A 24,800-nucleotide genomic window follows, 5' to 3' on the forward strand; every position below is an offset into this window, starting at 1 on the left:
GCAGGCAGGCTCCTTAGTTGCAGCTTGAGGGCTCCTTAGCTGTGGCATGCAAACTCAGAGTTGTGGCATTCATGTGGGATCTAGTTCCCTGAGCAGGGATCAAACCCAGGCCCCCTGCTTTGGAGCACAGAGTCTCAACCACTGCACCACCAGGGAAGTCCAATAAATAAATTTTTTAAAAAAATAAAAATAAATAAAGTTCTTTAATAAATGTTTCTCTCTCTTGCTTTAAATTCCTAACAAATAGAAACTTGAGCCGCACAGCTCTGACTCTGGAACAGCACAGAATGGCCAACTCCAAGTCTGACTCAAAATAAAGGCTACAGAATGAATTAACTGGTTGGTTGTAAATCCACGTAGAGAGTCCAACCTATCAAGAAGATTTTTCCAAAGTCTCAATTTAGTCTGGACACACCAGGGCCCTCTTCAAGTAGGTGAAAACTCCAGGAAAGCCCTCAAACCAACTTTCTTGCTCTCAGGTCCACCAAGGCCCACCCTACCTAGCCAGAGTCAGCATTCCACACCCTTGTGGTTTTTTGTTTTTGTTTTGAACTTTTTTTTTTTTTTTAATTTTTTGGCCGCATTGGCCTTGGATGCTGTGCACAGGCTTTCTCTAGTTGCGGCAAGAGGGGGCTACTTTTCATTGCAGTGCACAGGCTTCTCATTGCAGTGGCTTCTCTTGTTGCAGAGCACAGGCTCTAGGCACATGAACTTCAGTAGTTGCAGCACTCGGGCTCAGGAGTTGTGGCACATGGACTTAGTTGCTCCGCAGCATGTGGGATCTTCCTGGACCAGGGCTCGAACCCATGTTCCCTGCATTGGCAGGTGGATTCTTAACCACTGCGCCACCAGGGAAGTCCCTCCACACCTCCCCCCTCCCCCTTTTTTCCCCCAGCTCTTTATTGGCGTATAATTGCTTCACACTGTTGTGCCAGTTTCTACTGTTCAACAAAGTGAGTCAGCTGCATTTATACATATATCCCCATTACACCCCTTTTGGAAAAAACCTAAAATGAGGTATCCCCTCCATTTACCAAATAGAATATTCCCCTAGACTTCAATTTCTCTTAAATTCCATAAAAATGCTCTGGCTAAAAGCCAAACTTAGGGACAAAGACCAAAAAAAGAATAACAAAGATAAAAATTACCCTGTGGGTTTTCTTTTCTCTATGTACTTTGTAGATTAGTAACCAAATTGTGAGTATGTTTATTCATCTAGTTTTGCACTGAATATAAGCCAGTTCGTAAATGTAAAAAAATCTGGGTTGCATTTCACAAATTATATATTTTACAACAGGAATCAATCTCAGACGATAATTCTGTGCAGCAACACTTCTGATCACGGTAGACTCAGAGATTTCAACTGATACTTAACTCACAGACCTGTCAATAAGTGGCAGCAAATTCATTAATCTGAAATTGTTGGCCATTCTCGCCTTCTGAGATGGCCCAAGCTCTGTCTGTGGAGTGTGCTTCTCTCTAAATAAATCCAATTCTTACCTATCACTTTGTCTCTCACTGAATTCTTTCTGCAACGAGACATCAAGAACCTGAGCTTCACTAAGACCTGAGACCAGGTGTGTGATCTCAATTGAAAGACTGTGGGTTCAAGTCCCAATCTGGCTTACATGGTTTCACAGATACACTTGTCGCCCCATTGGGAAAACCCCCTAGCCAGGTTAATAACCCCCTGTAGCCAACCATCATGAGTCTGTTATAAAGGGGTCTGGGGGACTTCCTAGGTGGTGCAGTGGCTGAGAATCCACCTGCCAATGCAGGGGACAGGGGTTCGAGCCCTGCTCCAGGAAGATCGCACACGCTGCGCAGCAACTAAGCCCGTGTGTAAAACTATAGAGTCCATGTGCCACAACTACTGAAGCCCACATGCCTAGAGCCCACGCTCCACAAACAAAAGAAGCCACCACAATGAGGAACTTGCGTACCACAATGAAGAGTAGTCCCCTCTCACTGCAACTAGAGAAAGCCCGTGTGCAGCATCGAAGATCCAACACAGCCAATAAATTAATTAAGTAGTTTTTTTTTAAAAAGCGTCTGGTAAAAAAACTCATTATCAGTGGGAAGTTCCCTGGTGGCCCAGTAGTTAGGACTCTGGCTTTCACTGCCAAGGGTGTGGGTTTGGTCTCTGGTTGGGGAAGTTAGATCCCACAAGCCTGCAACGGCACAGCCAAAAAAAGAAAAAGAAAAAAAAATGAAATTGTTTTTCCCAGCTGCTTGATAAATATGGGCTAATCAACCTAGGCATTTTTGCTTATGCTTAAAAATAAAAAATTTTAGACAGCATTAATTTACAATGGATAAAACTGGTTTGCCTCAACTTAGTAGATCAACAACAAGAGTCCTTTAATTCTACTTACTCTAGTCCCTCTACTACAGAGAAAGAAAATAAATTCTGCCGTGATTACAACTCAAGATGAAAATATTTCCCTACCTTCACTTTTTTATCCACTGAGCAGGTCGCTATAAATCTGTCATCTGCAGAGAATGCACAGCAAAGCACTTCATCCTCATGAGCCTTGATTTCTAGAAGTTTCTCTCCTGTTTCAGCTTTGAACACCTATATAACCAACAATAAAATCTTTTTACTATAACTACTTAACCATGGGCCTTCGTTCCATAAAAATATTTCTTTAAAAGATCTTAATCACTTATTTTGCAATAGAAATGAACCTTGGCATTAACACTCCAAAAATCTGAATTTCTGTCAGAATTCACATGCCTTAACATAAAAAGAAAATCATCCTGCCAAAAAAAAGGGGGGGTGGGGGGGGACTTCCCTGGAGGTCCAGTGGTTAAAATTCCAAGCACCCACTGCAGGGGGCACAAGTTCAGTCCCTGGTTGGGGAACTAAGATCTCGCATGCATCATGGTGCGGCAATCAATCAATCAATCTAACAGCACAGCTTCAGTTCCTTAACAGCTTGACAAATTGTTAACAATCAATAGAAAACACTTCATTCAATATGCTTTCTGTGTCTCAAAAGCCAAAATTAATAAAAGTAGTAATAAAGTACACGTATAGAAATAGGCTTACAATCATAATCTTACAATCCTAAATTTAAATGTTTTAACTAATTTTTGTTTCCTTCAAAATCAAAAGGTTGAGTACCAATATAAAGAAAAGCACTCATTCATGTTTTCTGAAAACAAATGAGAAATGAAAATTCCTTCAAGCACCTTAGGAAATAATCTAGTCCAGTTCCTATTTACAGTCAGAAATCTATGCCTGAGCCTGTGATAAAATAGGTATTTTACTTAGCCACTGTTTTTTAATTAGAGCCCTGTTCACTGTGCTATGAAGTCCTTACGTCTTTTAACAGTTATCACCCTCCTCATTACCCTTAGCTGGAACATGGATGACAGTAACTGACTGCTAGGGTAAAAGGCACTTCTATGTCACTTGGCAAGTTCAGAATTATGAAAACACACCACATATTTTAAATCTATAGCGAACGCTTTCATAAAATGTTTAAGAGATCTGAACATTTCTCTATTCTTAATGTGTAATTTTCTTGAATTTTAGAATTTAAATATATTCTAATATGCACAGTATTAGGTACATGCTCTTTCAATTTTTCTCCCAACAAACAGGTTTACCTGCAAGGTTTTATCAGCTCCACAAGAAGCTATTCTTTGACCATCCTCAGAAAAGCAAGCATGGTAAACAGCATCTGTATGGGGGCGGACAACCAAGCGGGAAAGATTCTTGATGTTTTTTTTGTTTCTAAATATAAGGGAAAAAATGAACAGAAACCCAATAAATAATTATTTTCTTTCAGTAATAAACTGTCTTTTAACAGTTATGTTCCAAAAAAATACAAAACTCTTAAAATTAAATTACCAACATGTAAATGACAGCACAGATCACCTGAAGAAAAAAAGAATATAACAAAAGCAGCATTTTATGATAAATGCTACCCTATATCAAGCAACCTGTCATATATTATAAATATCACTGAGTTGGAAGAAATCTAGTCAATCAAATACATGTCACTTTTTATTTTCCTCTGATACATTAATAATAACATGCAAAGAAAACATTATAAGAGGATAACCTCAAAAAAGTCTCCATCTTTTTTAAAAAGAAAGAGCTATAGTAAAATTAAGCTCATTTCCTAACTAAAGTATGACACTACACCCACCATTATGATGTGTACTTTAAAACTATTCTTCTCTAACTACCATTACTCAGATATGGAGAAAAAAAACATAAAGTAATATTTTCTTTGTATCAATCTACCAAACACTAAGTATTCCACTAGTATAGATATTATATTATTTCACAAGGGCTAAAGGATAAAGGAATGTAATGTATACTTAAAATGGGGAAAGTATTAGAACAGTGTCAGAATTCCACATACATACACCCCAGTCACTATGAGTAGGTATGTTAACTGGTATCATGCTTATCTTAAGAGGAAAAGCTTAGGCGTCAGATAAACCTAAAGGGCAACCCTGCTTCTACTACTTATTACATGTATAAACTTAGGCAAATTAGTTAAACTAATAAGTTTCCTTTTCCTCATATGTAAAATGTGAGTAATGATACCTGCTCTAAACAGGTGTCACACACAAAACAGATCAAATGAAATAAGGAAGCACAAAGGTAAATCAGACTTAAACCTTGCCTAGAAAGTATTAAACTTCACTAGAAATGATAAAACAACTATAAAAACTAGAGTGATGAGAATCTGGAGGATAAACAGGTAAGTTACTGGCAAAGTCTGGAGAATCAGATTAAGAAAATACGTCCCCCAATCTAGCTACTCAATTCCTCGAAGCTCAGAAAGTGACCTGTCACAATGATGGGCATATGGCCAAAAAGTATTAGATAAATAACAAGCGAATGCACTAATAAATGACTTCTTTGAAAGCTGAAACTCAGTTAAATTAAGTTTATACCAACCTAAACTTTCTATAGGAAAAAAAAAGTTTTCTAGTACTGAAAAATACAGCATTTTTTAATATGACCTGGTCAAACCCAATTAAAAAGATACAGCTATGAATGACTAACCATCCTAAGAGAGAACATCACAGTTGAAATGCAGTTGATGAAGTGGTAAAAAAAAACTGGCAAGAAAAAGTAATAATAACAAACTCAACAGTTTAAAAGAGAACAAGAACTAAACTTATGCCCATTTGATTATCAGACCAAGTATCATAATTCTATTTTAGTCACTAACTAAAACATGAATTCAGGCACTCTTCTACAAACTTCTCTTGAATATCAACTATATGGACCAAACAAAATGCTAAATGCTATTTATCCTTTTCTTTTTTAATCTTTTTTTTTTTTTGGCCGCACCACGTGGCTTGAGGGATCTTAGTTCCCTGACCAGGGATCAAATCCAGGCCCTCTGCGGTGAAAGCAGAGTCCTAACCACTGGACCACCAGGGAATTCCCTAAATGCTATTTATTCTTATTAACAACAACTAATATTCATTGAGCACTTTCTATTCTCTAGGTACTGTTCTAAGCAACCTGTGTGTGTGTGTGTACACACACACTCAGTTAATCCTTACAACAATGCTATGAATAGTACCACTAGGCAAGAGAAGTTGAATAACTTTCTCCTAATGATACACATCTCTCCTAAAAAATAGCAGAGATGAGATTCAAGCCCAGGTGGTCTAGAGCCAGACTCTGTTATTATAACTTCCAAACATTCTATACTACAGAACAGACAGATAATTATGGAAGAAAAACAAGTAAACAGAAAACCACCATAAAATGAGGCAATGCTATGATACTGGGTAAACAAGTATTCTAGAATACAGACAGATCTCAGTGAATTAGGTGGCTGCTTCCAGGGTGAGTGAAACCTCTTCCCAAGAAAGTGTTAAAGAATGGTATACTCTGGGAAGTGAGAAGGTAGGGGAACATGAAGAGTCTCTGACTTTTCATTTTATGTCGCTCTAGCACTCATTTTTTTTTTTAATCAGGAATACGCATTGCTTTAAAAATAAAATCAATGAAATATTAAAATTTAATTTTTTGAGGAATTCTCTGGTGGTCCAGTGGTTAAAACTTGGCACTTTCACTGTTGTAGGACCACGTTCAACCCCTGGTCAGGGAACTAAGATCCCACAAGCTACACAGCGCGGCCAAAAAGTAAAATAAAATTTAAAATTTTAATTTAAAAAAAAATTTTTAACTCTATCTTTTATGGAAACTTACCAGAATTCCTCATCCATCCCAGTAAATTACCCCCTTTTCAGTTTTACCTCTATTTTATACATTACTTCTGTTGTATTCATCACGTTATAATTATCTATTTAATCTTCTTTCTTTGCTATGAGATTGCAAGCTCCTTGGCCTAGTAACAGTGTTTAGCACAGCAGAGAAACTCAAAAGTTTACTGAACTAAATTGAATTAGGGAAACAACCTATGGCAACCTGAATTATTTGGAAAGAGGGTCCACAGCTATATAGATCACAGGTGATATCAACCTAGAGGTCAATTTAGATATAATTATACATGTGAAAAGATGATCATTCATACTCATTATTAGAAGGAGCATGAAAATAAAACCAGACCCACAGTTTAAATCCCACTCAGCAAGCCACATGAGCTTAGTCAAATCTCAACCTCTCTGTGCCTCAACTTTCTCATTTGTAAAGTAGGGCAAATAATATTTACGTTATAAGGTTGTTTAGAAGATAAAATGAAAAACATATGTGAGCATATAGTACATAATAAGCATTAAAAAGACAGTAGTTTACCTTTTCCTTTTACAAATTGATAAGATTAAGATAAGAGAGCTTCCTAGGTCTGCAGTGGTTAAGAATTCGCCTGCCAATGCAGGGGACACGGGTTTGAGCCCTGCTCCAGTAAGATCCCACATGCTGCGGAGCCACTAAGCCCATGCGCCACAACTACTGAGCCTGTGCTCTAGAGCCCGTGAGCCACAACTATTGAGCCCACTTGCCGCAACTACTGAAGCCCACAGGCCTAGACCCCATGCTCCACAACAAGAGAAGCTACGGCAATGAGGAGCCCACACACAGCAAAGAAGAGTGGCCCCTGCTCTCTGCAGCTAGAGAAAGTCCGCAACTAGAGAAAGCCCGTGTGCAGCAACGAAGACCCAACACAGCCAATAAATAAATAGATAAATAAATTTTAAAAGATTAAGATAAGAACACAACTAAATGGCCTCTTTTAGGAGCTAGAAGAATAAGGATTCGGTTGGAAGTTTTATAAGGGCTATATGCAAGGCAAAGTGCTCATCACTTTATATCCAATATCTGATTTAAATCTTAACAAAAACAGTACCTACCTCAAAGGACTGTTATCTCTATTTCACGTATGAGAAAAGAGAATAACCTGTAACTTGTTCAAAATCACAAAACTCTTAGGTTTCAGAACTGAGTCTCAAACCTAGGTTCACAGCTTTAAAAACAATGCTCTTCGCTACTATACTGTATTACAGTAAGTAAAGCATTTATATTAACATTTAGGATAACTTGTCAAAAGTCACCTTATAGGCAAGCAACTATTTCTATGGACTCTTTGAAAATACATATTTCTCCTATGGTTACTTTTCTAGAACTTTTCAATAAGTAAGAATGCTTATTAAAAGTTTGAGCCCTTTCCAAAGTAGTTAAATCTTCCTGGAGTGAACTTATTTGCCACTTGAAAAAATAATGACATGGTTAGCACTCTGCTCCCTTTGGTTTCTCTCCTAACCTACTTACATCCACTCCAGATAAAGCATTCCGTTATCGACCTCCTGCTTGGCCCGCAGCTTAGCTTGTCGATAAACTTCTGAAGTTTCCAGTTCACAGAGGCCCAGTTGTACAATATTAGGAAATGGCTGTCGTCCAAGAAGATGTCCATTTAAAGATAAAAACTCCTGGAAATTCTCACAGACTATACCATCCTATGAACAAAATGAAATCTCTTAGAAACATAACCAGAACCAAGATCTGACATTTTTTCTGTTTCTGTGATCTTATCACTTTAAAGGCTTAAATATTCTCTGTATGAGCTAAAATTAAATAGCCAACCATTAGGTAACAAATACATAGTGATCCTCTTCAGACTTTTAAACACAGAGTAAAAAAAATCTCATTACCAAAGTACTACTTTCTTAACACATTCTCCTTCCTAAAAAACCAGTGAACGCTTCACTTCCCCAGCTTTCAAACCTCAATCCTATTCACATTCCCAATAGGATAGGAAGCAAAATAATGAGAATAATCAAAGATTAAAGCAAGGAAATTATCGCTCCTCAGCTCTATTTTGCCCATCCCCACTATGAAACCTAGAATTAAATGCCAAAATGAGATGTCCTTTATGGACTTATTTTTCATATTGATATATACCTTTTCATCCAGTATATGCCTGTATTCCACAAATTCATGAATCAAATGAGCAGGGCCTACAAGTTCCGTTTTTGCTTTAATCCAATCCAGGGAAAACATTAAAGCACACAGTTCCTTAAAAAAAAAAGAAAAAACAGAAAGATCAGGAGCACCGTTTAAGAGATCAAAGAATTTTAAATCTACCATCATTATCCTAACACTACTGAAAGAAACTTAGATATCTAGAATTTAAGGACAGAAAGGAACACATCATTAATAGTTCCAAAGAGGCACTTCCCTGTGTGGTCCAGTGGGTAAGATTCTGAGTTCCCAACACAGGGAGCCCGGGTTAGATCCCTGGTTGGGGAACTAGATCCCACATGCATGCCACAACTAAGAGTCCTCATGCTGCAACTAAGAAAGCACATGCTGCAACTAAGTCTGCATGCTGCAGCTAAGAAGTCTGCATGCTGTAACTAAGGAAAAAAAAAAAAGATTCCACATGCCACAATGAAGATCCCGCATGCCAGCACGGCCAAAAAATAAATAAATAAATAAATAAATGAATAATTAAAAAACAAAGTTCCAAAGAAATATAAAATGGACCTCACACCTTAACTTGAAATAAATTTTAGTTGGATTTTTAAGACTTAAATACAAAATAGGAACTTCAAAAAATACTAGAAAATATAGATATTTATTATTTTTGTAACCCTGGAGTGAAAGAAATTTTTGGGTTTTGGCCACGCCCTGCAGCATGGGGGATCTGTTTCCCAACCAGGAATCAAACCCATGCCCCTCGCATTGGAAGCAGAGAGTCTTAACCACTGGACTACCAGGGAAGTCCCAAGTAAATTTTTATAAACATGACACCAAAGCAAAATACCAAAAACAGTGGTGCATTTAATTACATAAAAACTCAAATCTTCAATATAGTAAGGAAAACAATATAAATAAAATTTAACACAAAAAATAAACCAAGAAAAGAATTTACAAATGTATGATAGATGAAGGCTTAATATTTTTATAAAAAAACTAATAAAATAAGAAAAAGATAAACACTCCAATAGAAAAATAGGTAAAGGCAATGGATGAGAGCCAATTCACAAAATAAAAAGTACAAATGGTCAAAAATCTCATCAGTAATCAAAGAAAAGCAACAAAGATTTACTATTTTTTAACATCAGATTTCTAAAGAATAAAAGGAATGATAAGAATATTAGCTAGAATCAGAGGAAATGAACATTCGCATACACTGTTGGTAGTGATGTAAATCAGAGCACCCTTCTAGAGGAGTTTGGAAATCTGTATTAAAATTCAAACTGTATACATCATTGACCCAGAATTACACTTATAAGCGTGTCCTAAGAAAATAAGTCAGACAAGTGTGCTTAAGCAATCTAACCATCCACCAACCAGTTGACCAATCATAATGTAGCTATACAACAGTATGCAGCTTTAAAAATTATGTCTATTATACATTAATTGACATAAAAAGATAACCATGAACTACAATTAAGTGGAAAAAACAAGATGTAAAGCTATATTTCTATCATGATCCCATTCTGGTTTTAAAGAATAGGTGTGTGTATCTAAGCAGCAAAATGATCTAGAAAGCTACACACAAAAGCATTAAGCAATGGCTGTGATCATTTTCTTTTATTTTCCTCAATTTTTCCAATGAAAGTAAGCCATTATTTTTAAAAATCAGGAAAAAAAGGTTAAATAAATGAAAGGAACTGAATCCTGTCACACTACCATACATATCAAAAGTTTTTAAAAGATGCCTTGACCCAAGTAATTCCACTTCAAGGAATTTCCATAGGAAATAATACAGGTGTGAAGACAAACAAGAATTTCATTATAGAATCATAAGGGCAAAAGAAAAACTGAAAACCACCTAAATGTCCCACAATTACAATTTGGTTAAGTAAATTAGAGCACAGATATTTATTGGAATACCATTATTCCAATGTAGATTATTAAAGTTACACTATATTTTGCCAGGTGGGAAAAAAAATACGGGCTACAATACACCATATTTGTAATGAAAAGATAATGTACCTAAGCACAGATAAATTATTCAAAGTACATATGGTTTTCAGACTTCCCTGGTGGCACAGTGGTTAAGAATCCGCCTGCCAAGACAGGGGACACAGGTTCGAGTCCTGGTCTGGAAAGATCCCACATGCCATGGAGCAACTAAGCCCGTGTGCCACAACTACTAAGCCTGTGCTCTAGAGCCCGCAAGCCACAACTACTGAGCTCATGTGCCACAACTGCTGAAGCCCGCATGCGCCTAGAGCCCATGCTCAGCAACAAAAGAAGTCATCGCAATGAGAAGCCTATGTACTGCAACAAAAGGAGTAGCCCCCACTTACCACAACTAGAGAAAGCTGGCGTGCAGCAACAAAGACCCAACACAGCCAATAAATAAATACATACATACATACTATTTTAAAAAAGTACATATGGTTTTCTAAAATGTTAACATTGTGAGTAGTTAATTGGTAGTCATAACTTCAAATACCATCTATGTGCTGAAAATTCCCAAATTTTATCTTAGTCTGTAATTCCAACCAGAAATCCAGATTCATATATCCAACTATATATTTCCAGTCAGATGTTTTAATGTGTACACCAGACTTAATATATTCCAAATGAGTTCCTAATCCTCCCTTCACCCCTGGAAAAATACTTGTTTGACCCACAGCTATCCCCATCTCAGTTCATGGCAACTCCGATCTTTCCACTGCACAAGCTTGGAGTCATCTTTGACTCTTCCTCCTACAATGCACATCAAATCCATCAGCAAATCATGATGACTCAATGCCAAATCATCACTTCCTTTCTCCTTGCACACTTTTTTTCTTCTTCTAAGCATTTACTACCCCCTAACATATTATAAATGTGTTTGTCCCATGTCAGTCTCCCCCCAGAATTTAAGCTCAGTGAGAACAGGGACTTTGTGCCCATGGTATATCCTTCATAATGAAGAACACCACCAGTACACAACAGCCACTCCATATGTATATGCTGAATGAATGAATGTACTTTCCCAACCTCCATTTCCTCTCAAAACTTAAAAACAAATCCATATTGCCCACAAAGGATAGCTACTGGTATGAAGAGATTGAATTTTTAGGTGGTTCATTTACTGCAGTTACTAAGGTACCTGCAGGTAAAAACAATAACAAAAACAAAATTATTTACATTGACTATAACCCTATTTTTACTAATAAAAGAAAATTCTAAACAAAGGACAAAATAAAAGTGAGATAAAAGAAAATAATTTTTTAAATGAGTCATCTTACTTTGTGCATATTAGCATTGGCCATGTGATAGGCCAAAAAATTGTACCAATACATGCAGTCCTCCTGATCTGGTGAAAGAGAAAGTAGCCGTTGATGTCTCTGGAACTGAGTGATTATCTTCTTGTGTAGATCCTGAAACCCAAATGAAACATTTCAGAGCACAGAAAATTTCATAACCTAAGCATCACAGAAACTCCAGCTTCCAAAGCTATTTAAGAATGTACAGAGAATCTCCCCACAGGATACTTATTAATTACAAAAGGAAAAAAACAGTAACTTTACAGTGAAGAAACTTTAACCAAGTAATCAATGTTAATATCACTGATAAAACCTATCAACACCTTGATATTGTGCACTGAGAAGGACACAACAGCACTTCTGTGGTATTATTGCCAAAAATATATACCCTTGCTCTAGTCAAGAGAAAACATCAGGCAAACTCAAACTAAGAGACACTGCACAAAATAACTGGCAAGTAGTCTTCAAAAATGACCACAAAAGTGAGCTGAGAAATTTTCCTAGATTTGAGTAAACTAAGGAAACATGACAATATTATGCAATATGTGATACAGAATTGGATCTGAACTACAGAAAGGACAATGGTGGGAAAGCTGGCAAAATTCAAATAAAGTCTGTGTATTAGTTAACAGCATTGTATTAATGTTAATTCTCTGGCTTTGATAACTGTATTACAGTTATGTAAGATGTTAACATTGAGGGAAGCTAGGTGAAGGTATGTGCATGGAAACTACTATGATGCAACTTTGCTATAAGTCTAAAATCATTTCAAAATTAAAAGTTTAAAAAAAAAAGGAATGTGCAGAGATGCAAGTACCTGAAGCTGGCTGCAATTCTTCTCTGTAAGGAAATCTACTTGAAGATCATGTAAATAATAAAGAAATGATTTTCCATTCCGATCACAGAACAAGAGAGACTTATTAACAAACTCCTGCAGTATGTCTTCAACTTCTTCAGTTTCCATATCCCAGAGAATACATAACACCTAGGAATCATTTTAAGCATTTTATGTACCACAATGTACAAAGACCAGGATCACAGACAAGAGGTTAACACACAAAAAACATGTGTTAAAGTCCTGAATAATATCTCCATCACATAAGAAGCTCAAATATTCATCAAGATAGAAAAGAGAAAAATTCTAAAAAAGTCAAATGCTTCCCCAGGTTCACTAGAACCACTGAGAAACAAGTAATTCATCTGAGTTCAACACCAGGCCCCTGATGGAAACTAAGAGCAGTGGGATTTCTACCCTTCTACATCCCACCACCTCAGGCACACAAGTTTTATCCTCCCAATATCCCCTGTAACGATATCCTCAGTACTAAACCAAAGGTTATATGCAGGGACTTCCCTGGTGGCGCAGTGGTTAAGAATCCACCTGCCAGTGTAGGCGGACATGTGTTTGATCCCTGGCCCGGGAAAAGCCCACATGCTGCGGAGCAACTAAGCCCGTGCACCACAACTACTGAGACTGCATGCTACAACTACTGAAGCCCACCACCTAGGGCCCATGCTCCACAACAAGAGTAGCCACCACAATGAGAAGCCCACGCACTGCAACAAAGAGCAGCCCCCGCTCTCCACAACTAGAGAAAGCTTGCGTGCAGCAACAAAGACCCAACACAGCCAAAGATATAAAAATAAAGTAAAATTATTAAAAAAACAAAGGTTATATGCCATAAATACCCAATAATAAGGATTGATGGTCCTTCTATTACCTTTGTAGGCACCTTAACATCTTTCTGAAGGATGGAAAGATCTGTGTAATAATCTTTGATGTCTTCTCTGAGCATTTCAACACTTATAGACATGGCTTCATCCAGAGCCTCATAATCATAAGATGAAGATTTCCTTATCCTCTTAAACTGCTTATTCTGAAGTTGCCTGAGGTAGTACTCCCAGCGGTTGGGAAAATCTCGTAAAAGTGCACCAATTAAAGACACTACAAGAGGTGAACCTGAAACATAAAAAAAAGTCACTGTAACACTATATCATTTCCAAATTACCACTAAGTTAAGAATCAATTTGTCCTCAAGAAAAAACTTCTGCTGCATGCTATCCAAAGCCTTAAAATATTTATAACTCTTGGATTCATTTCAGGTATTTATTCTAAGGAAGTAATTAGAAATAAGAAACATTTCATTTAAGGGTATTCATTACAGCATTATTTAAAATAGTGAAAAATCTTAACCAATAACAGGGAAATGACTGAATAAATTAAAGTATACCACAATATTATCCCACTGGTAAATTTTTTTTCAAAAGATATTTAATGACATGGGAAAATGCTCAAGATTTGCGATTTAAAAGAATAATACTGGGAATTCCCTGGCTATCCAGTGGTTAGGACTCTGTGCTTTCACTGCTGAGAGCACGGGTTCAATCCCTGGTTGGGGAACTAAAATCCCACAAGCCACAGAGCATGGCCAGAAAATAAAAAATACAATAAATAAAAAATAAAATCCAAACCAAAAAAATTTAAAACTGTGAATCTCACATTTTTTATTCATTAACAGCAGAGGTCATGTCTTCACCTTACCCCTTTCATAACATATTATGCATGTCCATTAAATATTATTTTAACTAATGAATGAATACCAAAATATCACTATCCATTTAGGATATCAGAGAAGAACCTAAAGTTTTAAACATTCTAGTAAAGTTCTGGATGTCATGTGTTAAACTGTCATGTTCATTAATTTACCCTTTTTTAAGTTAAGCTAATATCCCTATAACCCCCTCAAACACAAGATAAATAACTATACCTTTACATTCTTTTATAATAACGTGAGCTTGTTCTGGCAAATCTGCTTTCTTCATATTAACAAAAAGGGATAAAATTTCAAGTCCTTTTTCTTTTCCTAAACCACTCTCCACAGAGACTACATATTTGGGACCTGTGAAATCACAAGACATAGTAAGCAATTTGGTATGCCACATATTTAAATGTAACCAAATTACTATAAAAAGCAAATTAGTAATCCTTACCCATTACTGAATCTGTAACACTCTTGTCTCTGGTTGTAAGAAGAATCTGACACTGATTGTCAAAAGCTTTTAACACCCAAGGATCCCAAACATCATCCAAGATCAACAGAGACCTTAATAAGAAAAAACTGTACTGAGTCACTAATGACATTTATTTTAAACTTCCTTTAAAAAAAAAAAGAGAATGCCATCAGTGTTTTTTTTTTAATTTACAAAATTAAAAAAAAAATAGATGTTTATTTCATGGCTCATCCTCTTTTCACAATATACTGATAAGGAACAGGACACACGGGTTCAATCCCTGGTCCGGGAAGATCCCACGTGCCAAGAAGCAACTAAGTCCGTGCAACACAACTACTGAGCCTGCGTGCCGCAACTACTGAAGCCCTCGCACCTAGAGCCCATGCTCTGCAACTAGAGAAGCCACCACAATGAGAAGCCCATGCACCACAACAAAGAGTAGCCCCCACAATTAGAGAAAGCCTGCACACACCAACGAAGACCCAACACAGCCAAAAAAATATTTTTTTTTAAAAAAGAGCAATGAAATTAATACCAGTATTAATTAAAAAATAAAGTTAAAGGACTTATGAAAAGAGAACTATGTATACTTTGCAAGTATTAGAAATAAGCCTCCAAGTGCCTAAAAAGAACTATCCAAGTAATGAGATTTTTCCAATTCAGTCTTTAAGTACCCAAACCAAACAAGAACTGGGCCTAGTTCAGCAGTGGAAAGCATCACAGAACAATGACAATATTTGACCATTTTTTTACCTACAAAACTAGCAATTTCATATGTTCCAACCTAACAGAATGCACCAGCAAAGAATATTACTCTTCACTTAGTACACTAGTGGGCTTTTTTTGCATCCAAGAAATCTGTTTGTTTATGCAAAATGACAAAGAATCGCTGTGATAATTCCTAATTGGTCCCTCCAAAAAGGTGTTTAAATTCACCAGAACAAAGGGAGAAAAAAATACAACTAAAACCTGACAGCATAATTATACACTAGCGTTTTTATCTGAATGGCACACTACTTCTGCACACTACAAAAAAAAGACTCTAGGAATACACACAGGTTGGAAAATAACAAAAGCATAAACCAAAATGATGCTGAGAGAGAAACAAAATGACTGGCTTTATATGCCATGATCTAATACATCTGAGACTGGTTACAATATTTTCCTAAACAGAAATCATTTTTATTTTTGCAGAGAAAGTAGAACTAAGCAGAAGTTACTGAGCAAGAAAAGAGGAAGTGGTTAGTGGTCTCAATTCTATTTCTCCAGGAAAATGGATACTAGTGACTATCAAGGGGTGGGGGGGGGGGGGGTGGAGATAATAGAGGGATCTGGAAAAGAAAGAAGCCAGAGAGAAGGGAGCTTGCCCTCTGTAGTAAGTATCCATCATAATCACTAGGAGGCTTTTTCCAAAAATTATTCCTCTTACCCAATATTCTGATATGAATCCCCTTACCAATTTGGGAATCACTGCCATACTCAGCCACTGTTACACATGAAAGTAGACAGAATCGTCAGGTGCATGCGGCCAAAAATTCAGAGCCATTACCTAATTCTCACCCAATTTACTGTTACGCTCACAAGGAATTCTTTATTCATCTTTTTACTTGTAGCACTTGACCCAAAACCTGGCACAACACTCAATGCTGCTTAAATGAACAAAGGAAAAGAATGGCTAGTAGATAGAAGAAATCAAATTGTTGACTAAATCCCTTAACTCTTAGCAAAGGCAGCAATTAGGCTGCTGTCTCCCTTTGGCTAATGAAAATTATAAAATGGCTGATAATAGTGCCTAGCACATAATTATATAATTATAATGGTATTTAGTTAATAAATTAATTAATTATTGAAATAATCAAAACAAACTCTTAAAGTACATGGAAATAAAAGAGTAACATGTATATCCAAAAACTAAGACAACACAATAGAAGGGTGCCATTAAATAAATAATCCTTCCTGAATCACTCTTTCACAAGTTGCCTACATTTATTCTGTCTCTTGTTCTATGTTAATCTATTAGATATAATGGATTCAGGGTAAAAAGTTTGCATTTTTTAACAAAGACCATTCACCAACTCACCTACTTAAGAAATACTTCTTGAGGGCCTACAATGGTACACAAGAAAGAACATGACAGGTATGATGCAAAGGCCAGTGGCAGGTACTTTTCTTAATACAAGAGAGAGAACAGCAGAAAAGCAATGGTTCTTTCTTAAACCCTCTACCCAACAGCAAGAAAAGGTTATGATATTCTCAAGATGTCAGTAGTTAGGTCTCACTAGGACTTCATACACCAACTAACTACGACCATCAATCTGTACCTTGGATGTTTGCGCAGCATCAGAATGCGGAGACGGTCTTTAGCCTCTTCAATATTAAGTGGAAGCCTCTGGGAGAAACTCTCGTCCTGATCCAACCGTGTGCAAAGATTCTGTAGTTTCATCAGAAGCCCAGATTTGTCTTGTTTCCCAACTGAAACCCAATGCACACCCCCTGGGAAACACACTGATGAGGAAAAGAATAACAAATTTAAGGACTTTGAATAGGAGTCCTCCTTCGAAAGATTTTACTGATAAGCAGCAGATTAGTTCTAATCTTTGATCTCATCACATCTTGCTTTTAGGGTTATTGTTGAGCTTTACAGCCCAAAGCTAAGAAAAATTGAAGATGTGAAGAAACTGAAGTTTGGAGTTAATCTGCTGCTTATCAGTAAAATCTCACCAAACAAAATTTCACAATCTTTGTCTGACAAGCAGATTAGTTACTGTGAGAAATAATATAAAATATGTGATTTTGCTCTACTAAATGTAAAGGGTTATAACAGACAGGATTATCAGTGATATGGATCTGAGAGCAGCTTATAAATATTAAGCTTTGAACCAGTAAGCATTATATAAGAATAGACATTATTAGTGCTGTTACTGTCAGCTGTCATCATCATTTTTGTTAACTAAGCCACAGCATATCTTAAAGTACATATTTTTACTCACATATTGTCAGGAACCAAAAGTCTTAAGCTTTCATAGACTATGCAAAAATGCAAAGGGGTCCCTATGTATAAAATACGCGGAATAGCAGCATTAGACATTAACCATAAAGATTTATATTATATGATCATAAAAGTATAAGAAAAAGCAAAAAACAGATATAAAGATGAATTATATCACACCAGAAGGCAACTTATTTACTGGCATTCACAAATAATTAAGTACAAAAAGAAATCACTATTTTAAAAATGTAATCATCTAAAAGAAATATCTGTACATATGCACAAAGATCTATTTATGACAGATATTTATTGAACACTTTTCTAAGAGTTCTACATATTCATCTACATTTAATCCTCAGAGTAGACTATGAAGCAAATACCATAATTGTTCCCAATTTATGGATGAGGAAACTGAGGTATAGAAAGGTTGAGTAATTTGTGCAAAGTTACACAGCTAATCCCAGAGCTGGGATTCAAACATCCAGTGTCAATGCTCCACATCTAAACTACTCTGCCTCCACAAGGATATTCACCGCAGCACTGTGTGCAACAGGAAAAAACAGGAAACAACCTGCAATGTCCATCTTAATCTCCTCTTCCACTGCAGGCTTCCAAAGCCTGAGGCAGGCGCAATTGAGAAAGAGGAAAACATTATATATAAGTGAAGTTTAGAGTATTAAATAGGACTTTACGTTCTTGGGGGGTTTTTTTGGGGTTTTTTTGGCCACTTATAGGCTCTTAGTTCCCAGACCAGGGATGGAACTCGGTTCCACGGCAGTGAAAGCCCAAGTCTTAACCGCTGGGTCACGAGGGAATTCCCAGGACTTGACACTTTAATTATTGAAATGACCTGGATACTCTGAACCTGTACGAGGCAGGTGAAGAATCAGTCCCAGAGAAGAGTTCAGAATAGGTAATGAGGGAAAAAGAGTAAAGTTATTTTCTGATTGCACCGTACAAACCCCAATACAATGGTTACACATCCACTAAATGAACCTAGTAAAATTGTCAAGACTTATAATCATGAATTTAAATTGGAACTCGGGTGATTCTCTTCGGCAAGGAGAAAGGAAATAATGCCTGGACGAAACAATGGAGAGCAAGAGGAATACATACTCCATCTCCTAGCACAGAGAAGGAATGAGCTTTCACCCAAGATAAGGAGAGAACTAAAGAGCCAAGAATAAGTGCTGAGGAGCAATTAAAAAATGGGTGATAAAAATCTAGACCCAAGCCTAAGAGGGGGCTGATGGGATAAACAGTGAGGATATTATAGAATTAAGGGATAAGCCTTGACAGGTCAGAAAACTGTAGTGAACTTGAAAAGCAGAATAGATGGAGGTAGGCAAAGAGTGGAACAGAACATTTAACATCAAGATTTCAAAAGTGGTGTCGTTTCTGGTAATGCCAAGGGCCAGGTTCCAGCCTGCGATCAGTGAATTATATGGCTGAAGGGGAGTGAAGAAAATGTCATGGCAGATCAAGAAATCAAGGAACTGAGAGGCCTAGGTTTTTGATGACTCATCCACACAGATATCAAAATCACTAACAGTGCCAACAGGAGAAGGGCTTAAATTTATAACTAACAACTCCAATCATCAATGAACAAGAGGGCAGTAACATAACGGGGAAAGATCAAAAAATGAACCTCAAAGGACAAAGAATTTAACTGGAGAATGGAGTATTAATGGCCTGGATGAGGCAGCAGAGAGCAAGGACAGCATGCACCCATTTCCTGACGCTGAAGTATGTGAAAAAGAAAGGGGAAAAAGCTGCCACACCACTGAAGAAGACTATGGGGAAGGTGGTATCCTCAGGAAACTGCCCAGTTTCACATAAGGCAAGGAGGCAAACATTCTAAGAAGGGCTGATGATATAGAGGAGTTTCCTGATCACAGAGAAGTCTAGAAGGTATAGCCAAGGCTTGGGAATGAGGGGAGGGGACCTAGATCAGAATTTGGCAATGAACTGAGTAGTAACTATATGAGAATCTAAAAGAAAGCAAGTGACCAGAAGAAAGAGGACTCTGCAGTAAGTGAGTTAAGGCAAAGCTGTGAAGCACGGTTTGATTACCAGTGCCAATGTCTTGGAAGAAGGTAAACAAGTCCTACTCTTTACTCCTGAAAGCTTCCTGAAGTTCTCTAGGCTTGCTTCAGCTGAAGTCAACAGTTATGAAACCATAAACCCCTGAGGCTTTGCTTAGTGTTACAGCTGTGTTGTGTGTGTGTACATGTTTGTAAATGCAAAGGAAAAAGTTTGGAAAAACTCACTCTAAACTGTTAACCATGAATACCTCTGGTGAAGAATTTAGGAGAAAGGAGAGAAAGGCAAATGAAAACAACTTTACTTCTTTTTAAATGAAAATTCTAATACTGTAATATTTAAAACACAGTTTTAAACCACCTGTTGCTCCTAAGGAGTTTTTCTTTAATTTGTGCTTTCTATTTAAGATTTTTAAAAATCATCCCAGGATTAAAGACAAGACAAAAAAAGTATCCTGATACAACTGGCTAGTGAACTCTTTAGATTTAAATTTAAGTACCTATTATTTACATCAAAGGTCTTTCTCACCTAAATTTAAAACTAAATTAGGGCATTATTCATACGCAAGAAAAATAAAACACTATCAGCTTTAAAAAAAAAAAAAAAGACCAGCTGATCTGCAAATCTCCTACCATCACAATATGACAGTTAAATATAGGAGCATTAATTTCACATTTCAGAAAACATCTACCCATGTTGACTATGGGCACAAGAGGGAGCAATTTAGCCTTGAATGAGGCTTATACCTCGAATTCACTCAGAGAAACTTAATCAGAGGAAAACTGCCTTTACTCAGAGAAAATTAACCCATCCTACTTTCACATGAGGTTTATCCAGGTAGCAATTAATAATCTAATAGCATTAAGGAAATCTTGGGAAGAAAGGAAATACGTAGACAGCCTCTGGAGAAAACTTTCATGCTTTAAAAACTCAGCACTTAAATACAATTGTGTGGATGGTTTAAAAATACGTCAACTCTTTATAATTTCCATAAATAAATAAATAACGTGGGTTTTAGGAAACTCACTTTCAAAAGAAAACTGGGTTTCCTAAAAATGCATAGGCATAAATAGTTAAGAACTTAATAGTACTCTTTAATTTATACCAAACACCACCCTAAGATAAAAAAATTTCTGTAGGAACCACTGTTTTAATGCAGTTTGTAACCTGTACAGTTACCTACACTTTCAAAAGAAAAAAGGTTTTATACTACAATTAAACAGCAAAAATATAATATTTCTATATTTTAGAATGGAAATTAACTCCAGAGACTAAAACTCATCTTTAGGGGGACTTCCCTGGTGGTTCAGTGGTTAAGACTGTGCGCTTCCACTTCAGGGGGCATGGGTTCAATTCTTAGTCGGGGAACTAAGATTCTGCATGCCGTGTAGTGAGGAAAAAAAAAAAAATCTCTTTAGGAAAGTAGCTACTCTTTAGGAAAGTATCTGCTCTTGAACTAGTAGATCTACAAAAGCAGACTCCCAAATAGATTAAAAAGCTAAATATGAATGGTAAGACTATAACAGGCTACTTAAGAAAATTCAGGAAGCACAAATTAGAAGGCAAAAACAAACTGATAAACTGATTAATTTGACTACATCAGAATTAAAGATTTCTCTCAAGGATATCCTGGACAAAGTTAACACAGATGATATAAGGAGGGAGTATTTACAAATCTAAAAGCACAAGCCCTACTATCTAGAATATACAAGAAACTCCTAAAAAGCAACAAAATGGAAAAACTGACAAATGATATCAATAAAATTTATAAACAAGGAAATCCAAAAGGCTAAAAAGCTTATGAAGAAATGGTCAAACTCAAGTTATCAGAGAAATGCAAATTAAAAGATACCACTTTACACCTGCTGGCCTGGCAAACACTACAAAGCTGGATGATACCTAGTGTCGCTAAGGAAGTGAGGATACAGAAGCCCTCACACGCTATTGATGGGAATGCACAGATTGGAGGGGCAAGTTGAACTTGATAGTTATATGTCCTGTAACTTAGTGATTATGCTCCTAGCTACATATACTCAAGAAATTCTCATTTTTATAAAAGTTCAACCCAGTTGGAGACAATCTACATATCTATTAACTAGGGAATGAACAATAAAATGTACTGGATACACCCCACAGAGGGTAGCAATTAGGTGTAACAAATATGTACATACAACAAGGATAAATCTTAAAAATATAGTGTCAAGCAAGATAAGAAACAGAAGAAAATAATTTAACACTTTAACATTAATGTAAATTTAAAATATTTACATATAAACAAACATTTTACAAGAAAACATACATTATACATACATTTACAAAAAATATACATTAAATACATCAGAAAGATCACCTATGGGGAGGTGTGATTCTGTGATTAAAAATATGTTTGGATTTCATCACTGTTCCCGGCACATAGCTCTAAAATCCTTGTGATTTCCCATATAAGAGCCTTACGGGCATCTTTTGTTATACTACTTAGTTTTGTTCCCAGTTCCTGAAATAGGTCCTGAGTATGAAAGTGAAATGGTGTCTTACCTTATTCATATAACAAACCCCTTTTAACCACACCTGCATTTACGTTAATAAAATGATTTCTGAAAAGTCCCTAGATAATCTAAGGATGAGGGCTGGTTCCAGGGGATTAGAGCTAGAACTTTGAGTTCCACCCTCCAGATCTCCAGGGAGAGGGGAGTTGAGTTCAACCACAAATGCACAATGATTTAATCAATCATACCTATATAATGAAGACTCCATAAAAAACCTAAAAGGAGAGAATCACAGACCACTTGGGTTGGTGAACACACGGAGACATAGCAAGAGCGATACACCCAGATAGGGCACGGAAGCTCAACACCCCTTCCCACATACCGTGCCCTACACGTCTCTTCCATCTGGCTGTTCCAGAGTTTTATCCTTGTATAATAAACCACTAACCTAATAAGTGTAGTTGTCAGAAGCACAGGTAACAACCTGGACTGGCAATTGGCATCTGAATGGGTTGGGGAGGCAGTCTTGTAGGACTGAACCCTTAACCTATGGGATCTGATGCTATCTCCAGATAGATGGTGTCAGAAGTAAGTTAAATTGCAGGACACCCAACTGGTGATGAAGAATTGCTGGATATGTGGAAAACTCACATATCTGGTGTCAGAAATGAAGTAGTGTTGTAGTTGTGTAAAGGAGACACACAGGAGTGTTTTCCTTTAGAGGAAGGAAATGAGAATAGGAAATTTTTTAAAGGAAATAAACACAGCAAGAAGTCTTAGATCTAATATGATAATGGACAGTAAACTAAAGAATATGATTTACTCAATCCTCTGTACTTGAAATCTCACAAAAGCTTATAAGGGATACAAATTAAGCTCAACATGCACTAGACAATTGCTAGCATCTCTGACATTCTTAAAACAAAGTGGTTAAAATCTATTCCAAGACCACAATTTATACAATATGATTTCTGCGTAATTAATTCCATAAGCTGTCGGTCAATTTTAACCCCTAAAATTAAAAAGTCACCCCAATAATACAGTGATTTAAATTGATTTAAAGAGCATATTTTTAACTCTATAAACTGGTATATTATAAATATTTTAAAGGAAATTCATCATTATAGTGAAAGGAATGCCATTTCTTCACACTAAAGAAATTTAAACCACTTTATCCTGAAATATCCTTGGTGATCAACTTTGCAGGAGAGGTTAAGAGAAAAAGGGGGGGGGGGGGCAGAATAAATAAGTAAATCCTTGGTCCTGAGATTTGCATGGCTCTGAGCTCCATGAAACTTCTCTATAATGACAAAGAAGAAAAACCAGGGTTTAGGAATTAGGCCTACTTCTGACAAGAGTATGATCAATACTGTTAACAAGGGCTGTGAAGTATAAACTAAAACCAGGTGTGTGCAAATAGATGCGCTCTAGCCTCCATCTTTCTAAATCTCTCAGGTGCTTGCTATTTATTCCATTCATTTTTGTCATCTCATAAACTATCTTAATTGGTGATTATATATTATAAACAACAAAAAAAGTTATTAACCACTAGAAGTCAGGAACTATCTTTTTAAATTCCCCAGAACTAATAGATAGAGGCAACCAAAGACTGAGGAAGCTATATTCCTGATAGGGAATACCCTGAGAATCTACCAGACTCTTTAGGGTCAGCAGTACACCTGCCAAATGTCCTAAATCCTCTTCTGCACTGTATGCACTTCCTCACTCCAGTAACTACACAATACCCTTCCCTCCTTCTCTACTCTCCCATCCTTGCCCAGTCTGCCTGGCAAACTCTTTCCATTCTTCCTTCAAATGCCAGTTAAAATGTCATCTCATTCAGGAAGCCTATCCTGTTCATTTTCTTCCCTCAGACAGAAAGCTTCCTTCCTTTGTTCTAACTTTGTACCTTACACTTGTTTCTACTGTTCAGTTTATCACATATAACATAATTTGTTTATATATCTGCCTCCCCTACCAGACCGTAAGTTAATTCCTTAGATGCACAGTCTTCTTTTTGGATCCCTTTTGCCCAAAACAGTGCCAGGATCCATAATAGGTTCTCAAACGTTTACTGAATAACTGAAGCAAGGAAAATCAGTTGCCAGATGTCAAATGAATCTATAAAGCCTGACTGCAAAAAACTACTGGTTGTTACAGTCAACTCCCAATTTTTCTTTTTCTTGGGATTACACATAAAATAGACAAGTTACTAAAGATTTTTATTTTTAAAGATAAATAACTGATAGAATTAACTGCAGAAGTGGAATTAATAGTTTAATACAGGATGCCAAATACATGGGAGAATCTCCCACTGGGATGGTCATTAGTGTAACTGAGTGTCCAACAATCTCCTTCCCTACATCACTCTATGCGAAAATAGACACTCAACTGACAGGAAGCTGTAAGTCTAGTATTGTTGAAAGGCAGGGATAAAAGCTGGACAACCTTTCAAGATACTTTTTCAACCCTACAATTCCCCCAATAATTAAGACACACAGGAACTAGCTTCATTCGAGTGATAATAAGTGCCATCTGATAATACATGAATTTATGTGTCTGGCTAGTCAAGCCTAAGTGTGACAGGCAAGGTAGAAAATAAAATTCAAATGTAA

At 36.7% G+C, this 24,800-nt stretch overlaps 1 protein-coding gene across 7 annotated transcripts in view; it reads right to left on the reverse strand.

Annotated features, from left to right (window-relative positions):
• The window catches only part of APAF1 (apoptotic peptidase activating factor 1), a 78,915-nt gene that overhangs the window by 49,447 nt on the left and 4,668 nt on the right, over positions 1–24,800 (reverse strand). For 5 of the 7 annotated variants that reach the window (XM_057741301.1, XM_057741300.1, XM_057741303.1 and 2 more), the window contains 10 exons: positions 16,989–17,172; positions 14,647–14,759; positions 14,424–14,555; positions 13,377–13,615; positions 12,473–12,640; positions 11,638–11,769; positions 8,345–8,458; positions 7,715–7,899; positions 3,616–3,742; positions 2,450–2,575 (listed from right to left, as the gene is read on the reverse strand). In XM_057741301.1, coding sequence (XP_057597284.1) covers positions 2,450–2,575; positions 3,616–3,742; positions 7,715–7,899; positions 8,345–8,458; positions 11,638–11,769; positions 12,473–12,640; positions 13,377–13,615; positions 14,424–14,555; positions 14,647–14,759; positions 16,989–17,172 — 1,520 coding nt within the window. Of the gene's footprint in view, positions 1–2,449; positions 2,576–3,615; positions 3,743–7,714; positions 7,900–8,344; positions 8,459–11,637; positions 11,770–12,472; positions 12,641–13,376; positions 13,616–14,423; positions 14,556–14,646; positions 14,760–16,988; positions 17,173–24,800 lie in introns of those variants that run through there. The other 2 variants (XM_057741306.1, XM_057741302.1) reach the window with 2 other exon arrangements.

This window comes from Hippopotamus amphibius, chromosome 7 (genome assembly GCF_030028045.1).
Source record: "Hippopotamus amphibius kiboko isolate mHipAmp2 chromosome 7, mHipAmp2.hap2, whole genome shotgun sequence".
Classification (NCBI taxonomy): Eukaryota; Metazoa; Chordata; class Mammalia; order Artiodactyla; family Hippopotamidae; genus Hippopotamus; species Hippopotamus amphibius.